Source organism: Lepisma saccharinum, chromosome 5 (assembly GCF_977018435.1).
Source record: "Lepisma saccharinum chromosome 5, izLepSacc3.1, whole genome shotgun sequence".
In the NCBI taxonomy this organism is placed as follows: domain Eukaryota; kingdom Metazoa; phylum Arthropoda; class Insecta; order Zygentoma; family Lepismatidae; genus Lepisma; species Lepisma saccharinum.
Genome location: NC_139233.1, coordinates 84,435,482 through 84,457,941, shown reverse-complemented (window position 1 = coordinate 84,457,941; position 22,460 = coordinate 84,435,482). Strand labels below are relative to the sequence as shown.

The 22,460-nt window shown below is 35.4% G+C and overlaps 1 protein-coding gene across 3 annotated transcripts in view; it reads right to left on the bottom strand.

The window, feature by feature from the left end:
• Positions 1–1,853: 1,853 nt before the first annotated feature.
• Positions 1,854–22,460, bottom strand: part of mv (lysosomal-trafficking regulator mauve) — a 488,369-nt gene continuing 467,762 nt past the window's right edge. For all 3 annotated transcript variants that reach the window (XM_083122737.1, XM_083122738.1, XM_083122739.1), the window contains exons 42-44: positions 21,661–21,915; positions 19,419–19,490; positions 1,854–3,973 (exon numbers count right to left, since the gene is read on the bottom strand). In XM_083122737.1, the coding sequence (XP_082978863.1) occupies positions 3,844–3,973; positions 19,419–19,490; positions 21,661–21,915 (457 nt within the window). In that variant the 3' untranslated portion in view covers positions 1,854–3,843. The remainder of the gene's footprint in view (positions 3,974–19,418; positions 19,491–21,660; positions 21,916–22,460) is intronic.

Here is a 22,460-nt window from a genome sequence, read left to right as displayed (position 1 = left end):
GCAAAAGTGTGTTTGTTCTCAGATTATACTTAACAGGGGGATATAAGAAGTTCCTTGTTTATCTTCCTGTTAGGAGGTATGAGGAATGCAACCTGTGTATCCCCCTCCCCTACTCAGTAATGCCTTATTTCTCCCTCCTTTCACCTACCAGACGTTTAGTTCAAAGTCACTTGGTGAATGAAAGTGGTGGAAAATCAAGAAAAAGGGGGAGGGGAAGTCAACATGGGTTCATAAAAAAACATATTGGTTTAGAATACTCTCCTGAATCCATGAGATGAAATGAGATTGTTGAAATTCTATAACAAAATACCTATTGGGCAGCATTTGCATTTTCAGTGTCCATCTAATAAAAGCTGGCATTTGAATTTGGATTCTACTCCCAATGGCAGATAAGTACCAGTTCTAGCTTTAGAAGTAAATGATTAGCAATATTCAAAACTGGAATAATATTTCTCTTTGCATTTTTACGTTTACAGTTCTCTTTGGATTCTTACTTTGTTTCTGTGAACAATTGTCACATGTCTCAAATATTTTCTGTAACTGTGGTACATTTTTTTATTTGAAGTTCTGTAACTAGAACTGCCAAATATTAAAATATTGTTACACTGGAAAGTTCTCTGCTAAGTAATCATCAGGTGCTTGAATCATGAGTATACCAAATTTCTGGATTTCAGTCCCACTCTATTTATGTTTTCTTTGTTGTTCCTTCCATTTCATCTAAACACCACCATTTATCTTATTGATACAATTATTCTAAATACATTTAAGAAAGAAAATGGAGTCCCGAACACTGACTATGACTCTCAGAAAGCTTGTCCATGTGTAAAACATGTAGCCATTTAGACTTACTGGTTTCTTTGGGTGCATTTTTTTTCTCTTGGAGACGACAAATGAAAGTAGGATCAAAATTGGATATTAACATTTGCAGTTCCTCATGATGCATGCAAAATCCGTTAGTTCCATTGGAGACAAGACATAATGTGGATCTTTAGGTATACGTTGCCCTTCTTCACTGTTACAAACTCTGCATCCATGAGGTATTCCTGTAAGCATAAAGAGGGTGAACTTGATGGGGAAGTAGGAGTGGGGTGCCCACCAGGCTGCTTTGAGTTGCAAATTGGGTTTCAGGATGGTTGATGAAACCCTGGTAGATTTGATTGCTTTTATAAAATACTCCTTTTCTGGCATGATCTTCAACAGGTGAATGTTTCTTCACTAACGAGTGAGAACCAGAAGACACTGGCTTGCTCAAAAGAGAAATGGAAGTTGTCATTTGAAAGTTTCTGACCAGTGTCCAATGAAGCCTGCTGGTTTGACTACACCACATGTCGGAGCACGTGCTGATCTCTATCGGTCAATTTTTTTTGGCTTCCTGCGTCATGGTTGTGGTTTTATTATACCCTCACGTTTCCATTTCACTACTACATCATTGACCATTGTGCATAGGATCTGGAACCTGTCCGAAATTTCACAGATGAAATGCTCGAATCGGCGGGTGTGGATAATCACTGCTGGCTGGCAGTGCTATACACTCACTGTCCTTCATTGAGTCAATCCAGTGGCTCATGATGTAAGGGCTATTTTCCTTACAGTTCAAAGGGTGTCCAGTCATTATTAGCAATACATATAGTGTATCTTGGAACACAAGCATTTCCGGACATATGTTCACGTGGACTTTTTTGTTCCTCGTCCTGTCAGAAATCACCACCTGAAGTTTGTCCTCACTCTTCAGAATCACCCTGTGTATAAAATCAATTCCTCTACTTTTCTAGGTCCGTGGGTAAAAGGAACACCTACCTGTAACGATAGCTGAATATTCAGGGTGAAAATAAACCATTTTACTCTAATATTTAACAAGAATTTATTACTTTCTCACTCAAATGTTCTTAAACCCTTTTCAACTTTAAATATACACTTTTTCTCCAATTTAAAATGTACATCACATACAGAAAATTTATAGACTTAATGCTATATACATCTTGACAGGTGACAGTTTAAAAAACGTAAGGATAGTAATAATTTCAAAATATAGTTATCATGCAAGTATCCTCCTCACATAAACAAAGAAATAAACTCGAGATACATTATTGCAAATCAGAGAACAAACTTAAATTCTACATACAAACTCACAGCATTAAAAACAGAAATTTAATTTTGAAACATTATTTCATTTCTTTGGCAAGTTCCATTCTGAATGGACAATCCATGCAACTTTCGTGGCCTCCATGAAATTCATCCTCAACCATACAAGTTAGCACAATGGCACTTTTCTATTCATGCCATTGGATCTTCCAAATATACTTGTAGTTATCTTATTTTCTAAAAGTTGCAACAACATATTTAATCTCAACATACCTCTCGAGGTAATGTCAAAATGCATGGTATACATGAAAAATAAGTCATTAAAAAAATATTCAACATATACACGATAAAGGTTGATAACATTTTATATCATTTGGTAGTGCAGAGGCTTTGCCTTTTACTACAGCTCCCTTTGGCATTAGTACACAAACACAGGTATTTACAATGGGGCAATGTGTTTCTATATAAAATACTGTAGAACCAAACATATATATATACATATCTAATGGACAATACAGAGACAGTATACTATTAAGAAGAATTCTTAATTTAATTTGAAAAGATTGCTATATCCTTAATATATATTGAAGAGTAACACTCAGATCTTTCTATGTATACTTAGTTTTCTACAATATAATGTTAACACTGACAACTATCTTCAATGAAAAGCAGGTACATGCATATTGTGACAACTCTAGAATATTTGTGTCTAATATGATTAGAAGGAAAAGTACCGAAACTGTTCACGTCAAAATGTCATTGAGTAAATATGTAAAGCACTAAGCTAGTGCAAATCGTAAAATAAAGAGTAATCTTTCACAGCCTTTTTTGTTACCAGTTACTAAATCCAACACAAAACTGAAACTAAGCAATGAAATATTGATTAGAGTTCTATTAGATACACTGCATTAGTGCCACGGTGCAGACCATTGATGAGAACATTCTGAAACATGGGGAAACATGTCTGGATGGAGCTAGATTACTGTACTGACGTGTGCAGAGTAACGAAGGCTGCTCACATTGAGCATTTGTGAGTTAACTTCTCGATAACCATTGGCACTTAAACTTGGACAGTTATATTACATATGTGTGGAGTTGTAACTTATTTTGACAATTATGAATAAAATATAATGGGTTGAAATCGTTCACATCATTTTGAAACATGGTGTATACTCTTGATACATTTTTTTCAGATTGCATTCCTTCTGTACTCTGCTAATGATGTATGTGCTTATCTCTTCCTGCATTTTGGCATCTTTTTTCAAGAGACATTAATGGATGTCAATGCCATTACTATTATAACTATAGATGTTGCTACAAATACAGTCTGCTAAGATTATGTTGTTGCTTCATTATCGGCAGCTTTCTCTACGTAACACAGATACCAGATTAATACTTAATACAAATTACATCTCTTGAAGTTGCAAATTTGTGAATTTTCATGACATTTGGGTAGAAGCAGTTTAAGTACTTTTCCTGAGAGTAATTTTGATATAATAGTGCCTTTGAGTTACGCTTATTTAGGATGGCATCAAATGGCTGGCTTATTTTTTAAGGCACAATATGATATTGAAGTCATAAACGTAAATATTTTATTGCTACTTCAGAGCTGCCTACTTGGACATTTGATATGAATTATTGAGAAGATAAGATAACCAGAAAAGATACTTGTAGACTAACATTGGAATGTAACAACTATGTACTATTTGTACACTACTGTACTGTACTTCAATGAAGAGGAATCTTGATTAACAGAACACTTTACAATGAAGTAAGGTTTAAAAACTTTGGTGTTTTGCTCACTCCCTTGGCTCCAGAGCCCTCCCAGATGACCACCGTTCCATCAGCAGCCGATGCATACAGATGCTGGGCATCACAGGAATATGTTATGCTGCATAAATAAATATATTATTGTTAGATGATTGGACTGAAAGTAACAACTTGAATCCTAAGACATTATTAATAATAAGGATGGGACACATTAATCAGTACTCGACCGATTGATTGAGTTGGTGTTTTAAGTCCACTTTATGCACAGTAAGGCTAATCGGGAATGGACGTACAGTTTAAAGTGGGATCCGAACCACTACGTGCCCCCACCGGGTATCCAACCTGGGACCCCTTGATTAAGGCAACGATGCTACCACAGTACTCTACTGAAATCAGCTGATATACAAACATCGGTGTATCGATAAAAATATCGACACTTTTACCAGTATGAAAACCTATAAGTATCTTACAATATTGTGCCATTTTGTCAACATTTTTATGGGTATAAACCTGTAATCTCCATTGTATATATTTTTAAAAATGATGTCTAAGTCTGCACTTTCTTTTGCATTGCAAAAGCTTAGTTCATCTAGTAACATACTTTTATTACAGAGACCGATGAAACATTTGGAATTTCCTATCGGATCAGTAGAATATTGGTTATTGATATCGGTACTTCATCAGTATCAGCCAAAATTTCACATTGGTCCATCCCTAATTAATAATCATAATCATTTATTGAATTTATTGCAATGTTGGTGAAAATTGTGTCTAGACTAGAATGTTTCAACATGTGACCTTCTGTACACTCTGGGCGTTTCTCTGTATATTTTATTTTTATAACACCATTAAGCCTTGTTTCCATGATATGAAAAACTCAATATGCTGGCATTCAATATGGTCAGCATATTGAATTTCATTTTTCATTAAATGCCATAACTATAGATATGTGAAGACTACAGCCATGTACCTATAGCTGAAGCGATTAATTCAACAAAAACTGCCATTAGGAATAACAACTGCCTGCACAGAAAGTTTGAAAAGAGACTACAATTGAATAATATCCACATAAAAATTCCACTTCACAATATTGCTGCTGCAGGATACAATTTGCAGACATTAGAGCAGTTTTTTTTTCTATGGTGGTACTGAAAATCATAATTTTGGAACAGGCTTTTTCATAAATAATAGAATTATCTCGACTCTTAAAACAGTAGAATTTATTAATGATAGGATATCATATGTAGTTTTACAAGGTAGGTGGTGTAAAATTATATTAATAAACATACATGCACCAACAGAAGATAAAGATGGTAATACTAAAGATGATTTTTATGCAGAGTTAGGACAAGTCTTTGATAAATTTTCTCAGTATGGTATGAAAATTCTGTTAGGTGACTGTAATGCACAGATTGGCAAAGGAGAGACATTTAAACCCACGATTGGTAAAGAAAGTCTTCATGAATTAAGTAATGATAATGGTATAAGATTGATTACTTTTGCAACCTCAAAGAATTTAAACATAAAGATATCCATAAATATATCTGGTCTTCTCCAGATGGTAAAAATCATAATCAGATAGATCATATTCTCATTGATAAGAGAAGGCATACTAGTATAATTGACGTTCGTACACATAGAGGTGCTGACTGTGCCAGTGACCATTATTTAGTAATTGCTAAATTAAGAGAAAGACTCTCAGTGATAAATCATAAGCAACAAAATCTAAAAGTTCTAAAATTTGATACAAGTTTACTGATGAAAGAATTAAGAAAGATTACCAAATTAAACTGTCAAATAGATTTGATGTTTTGCAGGATTTAAATGATGATGAAAATATAAATGAAACAGACGTAAATAAGAATTGGGAGCACATACGTAATGCAATAGAATCAGCAGCTAAAGAAAGTATAGGATACCATAAACCAAAAAAAAGTAAACCATGATTTGATAATGAATGTCATAATCTAATAGAAATAAGAAATCAGGCTAGATTTAGGTGGTTAAATAACTCTGATGATACAAATCTAAGCAATTATAATAGTATAAAGCAAGACGTTAACTGCACGTTTAGGAGTAAAAAAAGATATTACTTGAAAAGCCAAATTAACGAAATTGAAACAAACAGCAAAAATAAAAATATCAGAGATTTATATAAAGGTGTAAATGAATTTAGAAAGGGGTGGCAACCTAAAGTAAACTTGATAAAAGATAAAGACGGTGATTTTCTAGATGACCCAAGCAATATTCTAAATAGATGGAAGAACTATTTTAATGACCTTTTAAATATTCATGTAGGAGATAAATCAGAAGTAAATGAAGTACACACAGCAGAACCTTTAGTTCCAGAACCTAACCTGACTGAAGTTAAAGATGCTATTAAAAGGCTAAAGAATAACAAAGCACCTGGCATTGATTTAATACCAGCTGAGTTAATTAAATATGGTGGAAATTCGTTAATATGTCAAATTCATAATAGTTTTTATTGTATGTACGCATTGCTTGCATTATAGAATTATTCAACAAATCAAACATCAGTCCATAGAAAAAAATTAGCGGGGGGAAAATACATCCATGCCAAATCAGAACATTCGCGTATAACAACTAACTAACTAACTCTCTAGCCTTCTTAAACCCGAAGGTTCATGGCTGCAGCAACACAGGCCTTCCATGTTTCCCTATCTTGAGCAAGATCTATATACTCTTTTCCATCCCTACCGATTTCCCTTAGGTCCATCTCAACGTTGTCCCTCCATCTTCGTCTTGGCCTTCCTACAGGTCTCTTACCATCAGGTTTCCCAACAAGAATCCTGTAAACTCCTCTTTCCTCTCCCATTCGTGCCACATGGCCTGCCCACCTAAGTCTTCTTGATTTAATCATTCTAATAATATCTGGACTTGAATACAAATTATGTAGTTCTAAATTATGTAACCTTCTCCACTCACCTGTCTCCTCATCCCTTTTAGGTCCAAATATTTTCCTAAGGATCCTATTTTCAAATACTCTCAAGTTATGTTCCTCTTTCAATGTAAGGGACCAAGTTTCACATCCATATAATACTACAGGCAAAATTACTGTTTTGTATATTTTAACTTTTAGTTTCTTAGATATTAAACGAGAAAACAAAAGTTTATGAAGAGAGAAGTAACATGCATTTCCTGAATTAAGCCTACTTTTTATTTCCTCTTTAATATAATTTTCATTTGTTAATATTACTCCTAAGTATTTGAATTTGGAAACTGGTTCAAACGAGTTGTTATCAATAATTAGATTTTGATTATTACCTAACACTTGGTTTCGGCCTGTAAGCATATATTTAGTTTTCTCTTTGTTAACTTCCAAACCTATCTCTTTAGCAGTTTTGAAAAATATTTTAGCATTATTCTTAATTGTATTCACTTCATCCCCCAGTAAGTCTACATCATCTGCATATGCTAACAACTGAGTCACACCATTTAATTTTAGTCCTTCTTTAGTTTCTTTTACTTTCCTAACAGCATATTCTAAGGCAAAATTAAAGAGCAATGGAGATAATGCATCTCCTTGTTTTAACCCATCATGAATTGTAAATTTGTCAGACATATTAATACCCACACGAATTTTACTTTCTGTTTCACTGGTGCATACTTTTATCATACTAACAAGCTTCTCAGGTATTCCAAACTCTACTAATATATTATATAGTTTATCTCGTTTGACCGAATCATATGCTTTTTTAAAATCAATGAATAGCTGATGGACATTTTGATTATATTCCCACTTTTTTTCAAGTGTCTGTCTGATGTGAAAAATTTGATCTGTAGTTGATCTGTTACGTTTAAATCCACATTGATAATCACCTATAATTTCATTAGCATATGGGGTTAGTCTTGTTAAAAGAATGTTAGATAATATTTTATATGTTGTTGAGAGTAGAGAAATTCCACGGTAATTATTGCAGTTCATTTTATCACCTTTTTTAAACACAGGAACAATTATGGATTCTTTCCACTGTTGAGGGATTTCTTCTTTTTTCCATATTAAACAAACTAATTTATGAATTTGACATATTAATGAATTTCCACCATATTTAATTAACTCAGCTGGTATTAAATCTATGCCAGGTGCTTTGTTATTCTTTAGCCTTTTAATAGCATCTTTAACTTCAGTCAAGTTAGGTTCTGGAACTAAAGGTTCTGCTGTGTGGACTTCATTCACTTCTGATTTATCTCCTACATGGACATTTAAAAGGTCATTAAAGTAGTTATTCCATCTATTTAGAATATCACTTGGGTCAGCTAGAAAATCACTGTCTTTATCTTTTATCAAGTTTACTTTAGGTTGCCACCCCTTTCTAAACTCATTTACACCTTTATATAAATCTCTGATGTTTTTATTTTTGCTGTTTGTTTCAATTTCGTTAATTTTGCTTTTCAAGTAATCTCTTTTTTTACTTCTAAACGTGCGGTTAACTTCTCGCTTTATTCTATTATAATTGTTTAGATTTGTATCATCAGAGTTATTTAACCACCTAAGTCTAGCCTGATTTCTTATTTCTATTAGATTATGACATTCATTATCAAACCATGGCTTACTTTTTCTCGGTTTATGGTATCCTATACTTTCTTTAGCTGCTGATTCTATTGCATTACGTATGTGCTCCCAATTCTTATTTACGTCTGTTTCATTTATATTTTCATCATCATTTAAATCCTGCAACACATCAAATCCATTTGACAATTTAATTTGGTAATCTTTCTTAATTCTTTCATCAGTAAACTTTCCTGTATCAAATTTTAGAACTTTTAGATTTTGTTGCTTATGATTTATCACTGAGAGTCTTTCTCTTAATTTAGCAATTACTAAATAATGGTCACTGGCACAGTCAGCACCTCTATGTGTACGAACGTCAATTATACTAGTATGCCTTCTCTTATCAATGAGAATATGATCTATCTGATTATGAGTTTTACCATCTGGAGAAGACCAGGTATATTTATGGATATCTTTATGTTTAAAAGTGGTACTTTTCACAATTAAATTCTTTGAGGTTGCAAAAGTAATCAATCTTATACCATTATCATTACTTAATTCATGAAGACTTTCTTTACCAATTGTGGGTTTAAATGTCTCTTCTTTGCCAATCCGTGCATTACAGTCACCTAACAGAATTTTCATATCATACTGAGAAAATTTATCAAAGACCTGTTCTAACTCTGTATAAAAATCATCTTTAGTATTATCATCTTTATCTTCCGTTGGTGCATGTATGTTTATTAAAATAATTTTACACCACCTACCCTGTAAAACTGCATATGATATCCTATCATTAATAAATTCTACTGTTTTAAGAGCCGAGATAATTCTATTATTTATAAAAAAGCCTGTTCCAAAATTATGATTTTCAGTACCACCATAGAAAAAGGTATAATTTTTAGTTTTACAATTCCCTTCTCCTGGCCACCTAACTTCCTGGACAGCTACTACATCTAATTTATACTTAACTATCTCATTAACTGTACACTGAAATGCCCCAGACCGGTAAAGGCTCAGAACATTCCAGGTGCCTAATTTAATATATTTATTCCTAATGTAGATCTTATCCTTAGTCCAGAGACCTCCCAAAGTAGTCCCCACCTGGAGATCCAAACGGGGGACTATTTTACCTCCGGATCGCGTATAACAATGGATAACATATTTTTAAATTTTTTCCTGAGAGCACAAAGACTATGTTCTAATAATGAGGATATCAAAAATGAAGAAGAAAGGCTCTTTAATGTAGCAAAAGAAAATGGCTTTCACACTAACAGAATAAACCAAATCAAAAAACAAGTTGTAAGAAAACTAAAGGAAAGTAGAAATACAGACAAAGATGAAAAATCTGTTGAAAAGAAATTTGTGTGCATTCCATTCCACAAGGGATTCTCACATAAAATTGCAAAAATTTTTAGACGTTTTAATTTCAAAATTGTTTTTAAATCACCAAGAAGTTTGGAATGTACATTTAATGAATTCAAAATGAGAAACTCTCTACCAGATGTGGAAACCACAGGAATATATAATATAAGTTGTTCATGTTCAAAAGATTATGTGGGACAAACAGCAAGGAAAATGGCAATAAGATGGCACGAACACGATTTGGACATTATAAATCTAAACCCAAGAACAGGTTTGTCAACTCATATCATCGAAGAGAAGCATTTGATTAAAAAGAGAAGGGTTTTAAAAAGATTGACGGGAAACACAGAGTTGAATGTCTGGGAAGCTTCGTTCATTGCAGAAGAACACTGGAATAAATTAAATAATGAAAATGGTAACATAGATCCAGTATGGAGTTTTCTTTTTCACAAATGGAGTAAGCCACCATCTTTAAAATTTAATGTAACAGAAAACATCAAGAGACTTTGTGAAAACAATGATGAATTTGAATTACCTGATGATATTTGGGATTCATAATTTAAAAAAACAGTTTTTTTTTCTTCTTCACAGTTAAGTTGCTATATTACAACAATGTAACATTGACAACATCCATTATATAACAGATTCTTTTTGTTTAAAAAATTACTAGCCATTGTTATAACTGTATCTTTAGCCAAAATGAAAATAAATGTCTGATGAAAGGAGCGTGTGTTCTCCTGAAACGTCACAAAGAAAAACTGTTTTCTTATGCTTGTCAAATTCATAAATTAATTTGTTTAATATGGAATAAAGAAGAAATCCCTCAACAGTGGAAAGAATCCATAATTGTTCCTGTGTTTAAAAAGGGTGATAAAATGAACTGCAATAATAACCGTGGAATTTCTCTACTCTCAACAACATATAAAATATTATCTAACATTCTCTTAACAAGACTTACCCCATATGCTAATGAAATTATAGGTGATTATCAATGTGGATTTAAACGTAACAGATCAACTACAGATCGAATTTTTCACATTAGACAGACACTTGAAAAAAAGTGGGAATATAATCAAAATGTCCATCAGCTATTCATTGATTTCAAAAAAGCATATGATACGGTCAAAAGAGATAAATTATATAATATATTAGTCGAGTTTGAAATACCTGAGAAGCTTGTTAGTATGATAAAAGTATGCACCAGTGAAACAGAAAGTAAAATTTGTGTGGGTATTAATGTGTCTGACAAATTTACAATTCATGATGGGTTAAAACAAGGAGATGCATTATCTCCATTGCTCTTTAATTTTGCCTTAGAATATGCGGTTAGGAAGGTAAAAGAAACTAACGAAGGACTAAAACTAATTGGTGTGAGTCAGTTGTTAGCATATGCAGATGATGTAGACTTATTAGGGGATGATATAAATACAATTAAGAATAATGCTAGAATATTTTTCAAAGCTGCTAAAGAGATAGGTTTGGAAGTTAACAAAGAGAAAACTAAATATATGCTTACAGGCCGAAACCAAGTGTTAGGTAATAATCAAAATCTAATTATTGATAACAACTCGTTTGAACCAGTTTCCAAATTCAAATACTTAGGAGTAATATTAACAAATGAAAATTATATTAACACTATAACGACGGCTACAATGACTATACGTTATTGTCGGATCAGGTCTATTGGACCCGGGGAAATATTATACTTTTTTTCAGGCGTTCAAATTTTCTAATTTATATCAATGACTGAAAATAATGTTTCAGGTTATTTATTAATGACATTTAACCATTTACATGTTTGTAATATGTAACATGTTTTACAAAAGAACTTTTAACATTGAATAACATATGTCATAAAGAAACCCTTGAGTTTTGAGTATAATAGTTTTTTACATTTGAAACATTTTTATCATACGTCCAGTTATCATTAATGATTTTTAAGAATTTACATATTTTTATTATCTACTTTTTTGTCAAAAATAACTTACAACATCGATTAACATGTGTTACATAGAATACGTAAATGCTGAGTACAAACGTTTGCATACATTTCGAGCGCACTGTTCTTGTTTTCCGATCGATTTTTGATGGACAAATATGACACCTGCTTCTGGATTGCTTTTGTACACCTTGCTCTTCATTTGAATACCCGTTGGTTTGTTCGTCCATTACTAGTTTGCCACTGAGCTCCTTTCCCAGGTACTGCAAGAACCTTCTACGTCTACCCGATTTGGCTCCCAATTCTTACGGATGTACTGTTTGGTACAAAACAAATGCATTTAGTGCACTGAAGTCGATCATGTCATGAAATATAACCCATGGCCTTCTCCGAGCTTTTCGTTTCGCACTATAGTTTCATACAATTTTGTGTTATTAGCTGTTCTGTGGAAGCGTCGATTTTCGGCTGTTCACGGAATGTAGAAAGTAGAATCACAACCTTGTTCTTCTTAAGGCAATATCAAGCTATCATTAGTTCATCTTGAAATCCAAACAACATGGAGCAACACACTCGCTGTTTGTTCATTCGCATCTTGCCGAATAGAGTAAATTTCTTGGCAAGTAGATCCCTTGCAAGAGATACACTCGTGAAGAAATTATGGCACGTGATGTTTCTTCCACTACCTTCGATTTCCTTCACTAAGTCCTTCACTACTTTCTCTACTTGATTTTTCTCCCTAGTAACTCCAGCTTCCTTTCCTTTGTAGATTTCAGCCTTCAAAACATACTGCTTTCCCACGGGTGCGAACGTGAACAAAGCGGAAAAAACAAAGAAGCACCGAGGAAGCAGTTTAAGAATCACAAATCAGCCACAGCTTGATTCCGTATTTACCAGATTTTGACGGCATGTACTGTATAAAAGTGCATCGCCCTCTAAAATTGACCAGTTGTTCGTATACAGTCATGATGCAATCAGGAATGTACGCTTCTCGAAGGTAAACAGTCCAAGTTTCGAATACATCTCTTATAGGTTCGAGCTTACCTGGAGACGAGACCTAAGCTTTCGTACATTTGTTACGCAAGCCATTGTATTTCTTCAATTATACACAAAAACTCGTGAGAACGAACAAATTCGTCGTCCAAACTACACAGATGCTTTGCACCAAACAAAGTGTGCATGCAAATTCGTTCAGAAAGTTCCGGAAATTTACGGCAACTGTGCTTTGAAACCAACAAACTGAAATAACCAAGAATGGTTATGAAGAATATTGTCGACAAACAAAAAAATCCTTTTCTGTAGTATCCGTCTGCAACTTAGGATATTTGTTTTTCCTGGGTAAACTGAACAGGAAAAGGGTACTGTATAAGATTTCAATTGATTGATTTGTTTTATTTTACTTCGCGGTTTGTGTCTCTTGGCTAATTTGCGAAGATGGGGATCAATGATGAAATGATGAAATTGATGAATGGACATTTGCAAAGAACCTTGCCCGAGGGGGATTCAAATCCAAGACCATTGACGTGGCAGTGCTATGTGCTAACCACTCAGCCACGGGGTCCAGAAATACGCTATCTCTGTGACTATCCTTGAAAAGTCACAGAGGCGAAGAGGGATATTTCTGCAGTAGAAAAAAATAGGCCTATATATTTAAAAATAAAAACCGGGCCTAAAGGACCCATCCGTCAGCAACGCGAGTAATACATTTTCTGACCAAACTTAAAAAATAATCAAAGATTACAATATATGATTTCAAAGGTTTTCGAAATTGACGAAAAGTCACGGAAGGAGAACACATTCATTTGCAGCATTAAAAAATTAAACAGGTATGAAAATTGAAACCGGGCCTAAAAGACCCGTCCGTCATTACAGTGTTAAAGAGGAAATAAAAAGTAGGCTTAATTCAGGAAATGCATGTTACTTCTCTCTTCATAAACTTTTGTCTTCTCGTTTAATATCTAAGAAACTAAAAGTTAAAATATACAAAACAGTCATTTTGCCTATAGTATTATATGGATGTGAAACTTGGTCCCTTACATTGAAAGAAGAACATAAATTGAGAGTATTTGAAAATAAGATCCTTAGGAAAATCTTTGGACCTAAAAGGGATGAGGAGACAGGTGAGTGGAGAAGGTTACATAATTTAGAACTACATAATTTGTATTCATGTCCAGATATTATTAGAATAATGATATCAAGAAGACTTATGTGGGCAGGCCATGTGGCACGAATGGGAGAGGAAAGAGGAGTTTACAGGATTCTTGTTGGGAAACCTGATGGTAAGAGACCTGTAGGAAGGCCAAGACGAAGATGGAGGGACAACGTTGAGATGGATTTAAAGGAAATCGGTAGGGATGGAAAAGAGTATATAGATCTTGCTCAAGCCATGAACCTTCAGGTTTAAGAAGGCTTGAGAGTTAGTTAGTTAGAGCAGTGTTACACATCATGCTGTGTGTTTGTAATGTTTGAGAAAAATGAGAAGTAGACACATGCAGGTATGACATACTCAAATTACAAAACAATATATCCATTGTTACTATTATTAACAAGCAGCGTTAGAAAAGTCACTGTGGGATAAATATTACAAAAAGGGCTATATCTTCTCAACCACTGCATTAAAAAAAATACATGTAATAATGATTAAAAAGCAAAACTTTACAATTAAGGGTCCAGGGGGTCACAGAGGCAAAGGTCCAAAGTTCAAAATTTTTCGAAAATATGCAAAATTTTCTAATACTCTAATTTCAGTTCTTTTTTTCTTTTCAAAGCTGGGATACGTCCATTGCATATCTTTAAAGAGTGGCCTTTTGTTGTGTTTTCCTCCAAATTTGCTCCATTCAGCATCCATAGGGCCGATGCTAGAAGCCAAATTACAGATATTGTTCCATAAGCTGGCAACACTGCTACTATTATACATTTTTATTATTTTTTAGCCACGAATTTTCAGTCTGTATTCAACTAAACTTTACATGATTGTAGGAATGTATCACTGCTACATACTACATTTTTCTCATTCACTTCGTTTTATTGGATCAATTCAATATCAAATGGTCTGCAATTGAAAAATCCCTTGAACACTAATTATTGGGATGCACAATGTACAAATTTGACCTCCGCTAAAAGCTTTATCTTTAAGGAAGAAAACAAAACACAGGTGTGCGAGGCCCAGCCCACTACAGGTTAAAGGAAAGAACAGCAGACTCCAGTGCAGAAAGCCAGGTAACAATGGTGATGGGACTCATTGAAAAGTTCCATGGAGCAGTCTCTCATAGAAGGGATGTTGCACCACAGTGTTTAGTTCGGTTTCAAGCTGCTCTAAAACTGTTTATAACCTGAGCATGTTCATGAACTTGTTTGTCATCAACATGACTTAGTAGCAAATTGATTCATATTTAACACTGATATATCCCATACAGCTCAAATCTCCAAGGGATATCCACAAGATATGCAGTTTTGGATATTTAATTCTGGATGTCCAATGGACATCTTTTGGATATCCAATTGTCGCTACCCAAAGGAAGTATTTTTAATGACTGAGTAAGTTAAAATATTTGAGTGCATCAGCACTTATGGCCATTTTTTTGCATCCTTCAAAGTACACAAGGGAAAATACTCTTATCGAAAGCCTTGAACTTAAAATTAAACATGCAGCGTAAAGAGGCCTTTGAGAAAGGTTAAAAGAGCGAGGTAATAAAGGGACTTGCACAGGACACACACAACACATTAGAAAGCTAAAGAGAGACTAAAAACTTCCTCAGAAACAGTGTAAAAGGCGTCTTCTCGAAAAGCTAAACAAGTTTTATGTGAAGAAAGTAAAGTCGACATATTTGATATGAATATGCTGAACACTTAAAGATCCTTGTTGTTTTCATATACAAAATATGCATGAAAAATATCCAGAGAAGTTCCAAAAGATCTAATAAATGTCCAGATAGGGTAGTTTTACTCCAGAATATATTGTTTTCTTCCCCACATCCAGATGATAGCCCATTCATGTGAACCACACAGCAATGATGTCTAGAATATATCAAAAAATGATGAAACAGATAAAACATCTGTACTGGGTATCCTATGTTCGTAGGCTATTCGGAAATCAACCCCCGTTTCACTGGTACAAGCGCGTGGGTTACTGCAACGTCCTGGCACATGCGCAGAACTAACCGGTCATGTGTTGGTTCACATCACCCCAAGTGGTCGGTTACTGCGTTCAGTGCTTGGTGTGCAGCGCAACTCCCACCAAATGTGAGGTTCATGGTGTGATCTGCTTTCAGGCTGAAGGACACAGCTCAGATGAAATCCATCATCGCAGAATGAGTGCCGAGTACAGAGAGAAGTTCATGAGTGAAGGTGGCCACGGAAGACTGTCTATCGTGACGGATGACATTGTGCAACGTGTGGACAGAGTGATTTGGGAGCGTTGCCGCTTCACGATATCGGACTTGGTCTTCTGAATTTCCGGAAGTCGGACAAACAACACTTTACGAAATTGTGACTGTAAAGCTGGGTTATCACAGGTTTTTGTGCAAGGTTGGTGGACCTCACCAAGGACCACAAAAAGCAGCACATGGGGTCGGCATTGCAGTTTCTGGAACGTTATCAAACAAATGGTGATACTTTTCTGTCCAAGATCGTGACAGATGACAAAACGTGGGTCCACTTTGAAAACATTGAAACCAAAGAACAGTCGAAACAATGGTTGCATACGAACTTGCCAAACAAACCCAGAAAGGTGCGACTAATGTTATCCAAGAAGAAGCTTATGGCAACAGTGTTTTGGGACCAACAGGGGGTTTTGCTGATAAAACTTTATGGAGCCTGGTATGACCAGGCAGTGTACAGTGAAACCCTTTAAAAACTTCCAACGGGTGATTCAGAACAAGAGGCGAGGCATGTTGTCCTTGAGGATTGTTTTGCTTCATGATAATGCATGCCCACAAACAAAGCTGCAGTCACACAAGCCTTGCTTCAGAAATTTCGATGAGAGGTGTTTGACCACCCTCCCTACAGCCTGGGCCGTGTCCGGATTGGCAAGCGCTCCGTCCCGTTGCTCTTGCTTGCCGTCAAAGTCACGTTTAAGTCGTCCGAATCTACATGTCCCCTTGCAGTACGGTTGTCACTTTTCCCGTCAGGTATCAGCCCGAACTTCACCCACCACTCTCTGAGGCGCAGAAGCAGAAGGCAGATGCCACACAAACATCAGAATGATTTCCACCTATTTACTACTCATATTAAAAATGTAACATGCTATTTCATCATTTACAATTTTTCTACATTCAGTATTATCGATAAAATGTTAAAGTATCACCAAGTTTTACATCATCTAATCAGTAAATGTTGTCTGTACAAAGTGAAAGTTGGAATATGGCTGCCGACTCCACGTCTACCGCGAATTTGGACAACAGAGGTTGGCTGAGTCCCGGATGGAACGGTGCTCTAGGTGCAGTGGTCGGAAGTAGCATGCTACTTGTAGCGTCACTACTGTAGTTAGCTACAAAATTTGTAGCGGTAGCTGTAGCAGCTATAGCAAAGCTACAAAATTCCTGTATTTGTAGCGAAAATTTCGCTACAGCTACATTTCTTCTCTGCATTATGAGGAAAATTTTGAAAGTGACCACAGCTTTAAAAAAAAGTCGACAATAACGCTTACTTTTGGAGGAGACATTCTATTACATGGAAATACTAATAATGTAGATTATAAATATCTTGATATCACAGATTATAGGTTTCTGCGTAATATATTTCATTAGTATAGAATAAATCTAATACTAAACTGAACTGGCATATATGAATATATTCTGGCTAACGGCTACGCTTTTTTAGCTGCATCACTATTTTGCGGAGAAACATTCCTCGTTTGCGGCAGCCCTAAAAAAAGGCCTCATTTGCGCCACCCCAGGATATCTATGGTGTAAGAGGACATATAAATGTCATTAATCTCTGTGTAAAACACAACTTGCAGAGCAAAAACGAGCGATGCAGTCTCCAGTACAATGACAAAGCAATAGTGCCAGCAATCAATGGTTCAGCATTAGTCATTGTTAGCATATAGGATCTCACCAGCAAGAAATTATTGTTACAAGAATGATAGACATACACTTTCTGGAATTACAATTATTTTTGGTATTATATTTGTTCAAAAATTTTAAAATTGCAATACGTTTAGAACAATCGAGTTTACACACCACTTTCCTCAATATATTTTAAGATATTGTAAAAAGTCTGTACGAGATATTGACTTTTCTGCAGAAACGATAATTTTCTTTAGTTAATATACAGTTTCCAAATGTATGTTATTCTTCTACTTTTACGTCGCTTTTCTGTAACTTTTGCTAATCATGGGAATGAGGATGAATCGTTTATTTTGTTATTATCTTATCTAGAGTCACTTTCTGCCCCTTTTGGCTAATTGTGAGAATGAGGAAGAATGGTGAATGATGATGATGAGCAGTGTGGGGAAAGGAGGAGCAGGAGGATCCATCCTCCTAACTAGTGTCTTTCCTAGTTTTTTAGTCCACTTTATGCACAGAGACAAGCTAATCCAGACTGGATCTGAACCACTAGTGCCTCTGCCAGGTATCTAACCTGGGGCCCTTTTCATTACAAGGTGACAAAGTTTCCACTGTGCCTTCAGGGAGCATTCCCAACAGGAAACTTACATAAAGCATATCTCCACCTGTCGCTCATTTAGTTATACCAAACCCCAGCTATTCGCAAAGTTAGAGCAAACATCTAACGAATTACGCTCGTATAACGATCTACGATCCTATTTCCCAGTAACTATCACACTAGGGGCTTCTTTTGAATATCCATGTGCATGTTTCAAGGTTTTTTTTCTTATGCAGAAGTAGCGCAAAAATAGTGAAGTAGCGAGTAGCGCACATGAGTAGCGTAGCGAGCTACTTTTTGGTAAATGTAGCTGTAGATGTAGCGAAGCTACTTTTAAAATGTAGCATTCTGATCACTGTCTAGGTGAAATATGCTACCGATACAGTCGCGGCCCTGGACCTCACACCCAGCGACTTTCATTTCTTCCCAAAGATTAAAGTGTGGTTAGGGTCACAGAGATTTGAGAGCAATGAGGAGCTGATGGATGGGGTTTGGGAGTGGCTGAGTTCCCTGATGGCGACCTTCTTCAATGAGGGCATACAAAAGATGGTGCCATGCTATGACAAGTGCCTGAATTCAGGTGGCAATTATGTTGAAAAAATAGCACATGTATGTATGCAACTTTTGTGCATAATAAATTTTAGTTGCCTTTATATTTGTTGTATTTCGTGCCTCACGGAGGTTCATTTCCGAAGATATGCTTGAGTAGCTTGAAAATTTTCCATGGGCTTTGTCTCTTGTAAATAGAAGTTGAGGTATTTAACTTTAGAACAACATTTTGCCTTTACCTATATCTCCTGGATGGACATATGGATATCCAATGAATATCTACTGGATTATAACACCATTCTTTACCTATATCTACTGGATGTTCTTGGAAATTGTTGAATGTCCAGAAATTTGAACATCCAAAAGATATTCATGAGATGTCCCTTCGACATTTGAGTGCTGTATGGGAAAGATAATGATTTGCTGGAAAGAGGCACACCAAGTAACAACTGTGGTTTGTCATTGTTTCTAAGCACTAGTTAAGATAGTATTTTTACCAGGCCAGATGCTATTTAACAAATCCTTTTGTACTTTTCTTGATTCATTGCATACACACACTTTCTTGTATTAGTTAATTACTTACTAAGAAAATATTACCTGATTATTGGTTTCTTAAGTAAATCACAACATATTTCTCTCACAGGTGCAAGGTCCCAAGTACTCCACAACCTACAAGTAACAAATGAAAAAAAAAAAGTTCATGTAAAAACCCATGTTATTTGAAAAACAGTGCTATGTATCTTATAGAACTAACTTTCCACTGTAGAGTGCTAATACTGCACTGTGATAAGCAAAATTTGAATAAAGAACGAGAATGTGAGAACATTACTTCAACTTTTTTCTAGCTTGTATGTTGCATTTGAACCAAAATATTGTGTTAGTTGACAATATGTTTATGTACCATAGATGTATAATATTAAATTTCACATACTAATAACTAGAACCTGCAAGTTGAGCCTTTATGCTGGCTAGAAAAGGCAGGTACAAATATAACATGACAAAATAACTGCTAAAATAGGCAAAGTAAACTGAACATTCTCCACATTTACAATTTATTAAATTTTTATGTTAAATCGAATTGCCTGTATGAAATAGCACCAAGGGTATACTATAACTTACTGAAAAGTAATGTGGAATCTGTGGCTGAACCTGGATCTTTAGCACTTGGTGCCAATCCTCTTTGTGCAATAAGCACACATATAGCTCAACTGCAGGAAGATGGCTTTAGTGTCACATGTCCAAGGGTGTCCAATAGTAAGCAGAAGTTGTGGTATACTTTAAATGGATATTATGGATATATTCAGAGATCTAAGTTGTGGAAATGGTAAGGAGGCGACAGGTTGGTTGGTTTGGTGGCTCAGTGGTAGAGTACTGGTACTGTCAAAGACCGATATTCAGTCCCTGGTTCTCACACAGTATTCACACCATTTCAGTAAGTTATAATTTTCATTTTCATTCACAGTGTCCCACATTAATATTCAAAAGAAAATCTTACTCCTTGCCATTTCTATTTCCTTATCTTAAATTACTTTTCTGCCACTTATGGGTAGTCATGATAATGAGGATGGAAGAATCTTCGGTGCTGAGCACTCCATGCACTTGACCACCATGGTGGAAAGAGTGTTTAGTGATAAAGAGACAAGTGATATAAACCTTCCCTAGCTTGAACCAACTTCTCAGGCAGGTTCTGGTCCCTGCAGACTTTTTCTGTTTCCTTAGTTGAGAAAAACCTCGAAAGGATGTAATTTTGCAAGTGCACACAGATGAGAGTTATCCCAAAAAATGCATTTCAGGAGGCATCCGGACAGTGGCAGAAACGATGGGAGCACTGCCTTGCAAGCATGGGGAAGTACTTTGAAGGAGACAAGCATGTGTAATTTTGTAATTGTGGTAATAAAGTATGTATTGCAAAAGTCCGGTCTTTTTTTGAACAGCCCACAGCCTGGTCTGACTTCCCATATCCAACCAACCCATTTCAATCTTTCATTTCACTCATTTAGTGGGAATTCTTACTAAATGAGTAGTTATTGTGTACAAGTTGTCATATTCATTTCAGAGCTGTGACTTTGACTTACATCCTTTTCCTTTTTACTCATAAACAACCAGTGCTGCAAATGTTTTAAAACTTTTTATTGTCTCGTGAATGTTTTTCACATCCTCATTATAAACACTTAGTGATTTTTATGGTGTGGTGTGTGCTGTTTTGTACACATTACTTTGACTAGTGTTCCAGTTTTTTTTCCTTCTTCTTCTTCTTCATGCAGCATACATATTAGAGTACTGCATGGGACCACTTTCGCTCGCTCATACTCGTTCGAGTCTCCAACGCTCAAGCGTGATACGCTCGAGTGTATAGAGTGTAGTATAATTTCAATGGGACAATAATCATAGAAATATATGTGTAAAAATTCATCCTGGTAGTTTCAGCCCATAACCATCTATTCATTTTCATATATTGCTATGTATTGGTAAGATAGACTAAATGCTAAACTACAATTTAACATGGATATGATGACTACGTTCACTTAAGTTTCAATTTCACTGCATCTTTCACTTCACGATCCATATTTGAAGGCCAACTACTACAGACAAATTATGGTTATACGTATAATACTGGGCTTTGAGTGTATACCGCTTGTTCTGACTGTTCGAGCATTCTTCGCTCCAGAGAAGAAGCTGTCAATTCCGTATGCTGTCTAGCATCATCCACATGAACTATTACATGCTCGAGCAAAAAGCCCTCGCTGCAGCACTCTTAATACATATGTCTTAAGTATCTGCAGTGAATTCTAACATTGATCTACCGGCTACTCACAAAACAGTCAAATGAAGCACTTACATGACACTTCCAGTAGCTAACCCTGTAGCAATCACATTCACAGAGACTCCTTCAGGAGCACAGGAGAAGCAGAGTGCCGTGATCTGTTCCTTGGTGACGACGCTGTTCACCAACGAAGCATTGATCGTGTAGAGTCTCATGCAACTACTCTCGCTGTTCACGTGGCTGACGGTTACTATGTCTCCCAGGGTCTCGCTCACTCTCACCAGCTGAATGGCTGATCCCGTGGATGGAATACTTCGAACATACGAGAGACTGAAATAAAAGGATTACATAAATGAGAACTAATGCAACGATACAAAGATTAAAAACACACATGGTGATTGTCATGAAATAATATTCCACCAACTTTAAACTGAAGTTGTGTTGTGCGTGTCTTCCCAAAAGTTCATCTCGAAGAGGACCACAAAGTATCTGAGCCACAATTCATACTACCCAAAGAACTAGATGTAAACATGCCATCTCCACTGCATAAAATAAAGAATGGTCTCATGTGAAATTTTGCCAAAACCAAGAAAATATACCAATATAAAGTTTACCACTGATACAATATACAATTGTACATGTTCCTTGAATAGCATGGATGGTTCATTATGTTGGTGTAACAAAAACTTGTATAAAGTACACAACAGGTAAAATTCAGCACAAAAGTTTATCTTTTGTTTTAGGTGAATAGTATGTATGTACACTCTGTGTAATATGCATTTGGTTGCTATTTCATTCCTTGGTGTGGATGTTTCTTTTATTGTTCTGATTAAATGTTATTTGAAAGTTCCTGGACTCTTTATGTGCATTCTACC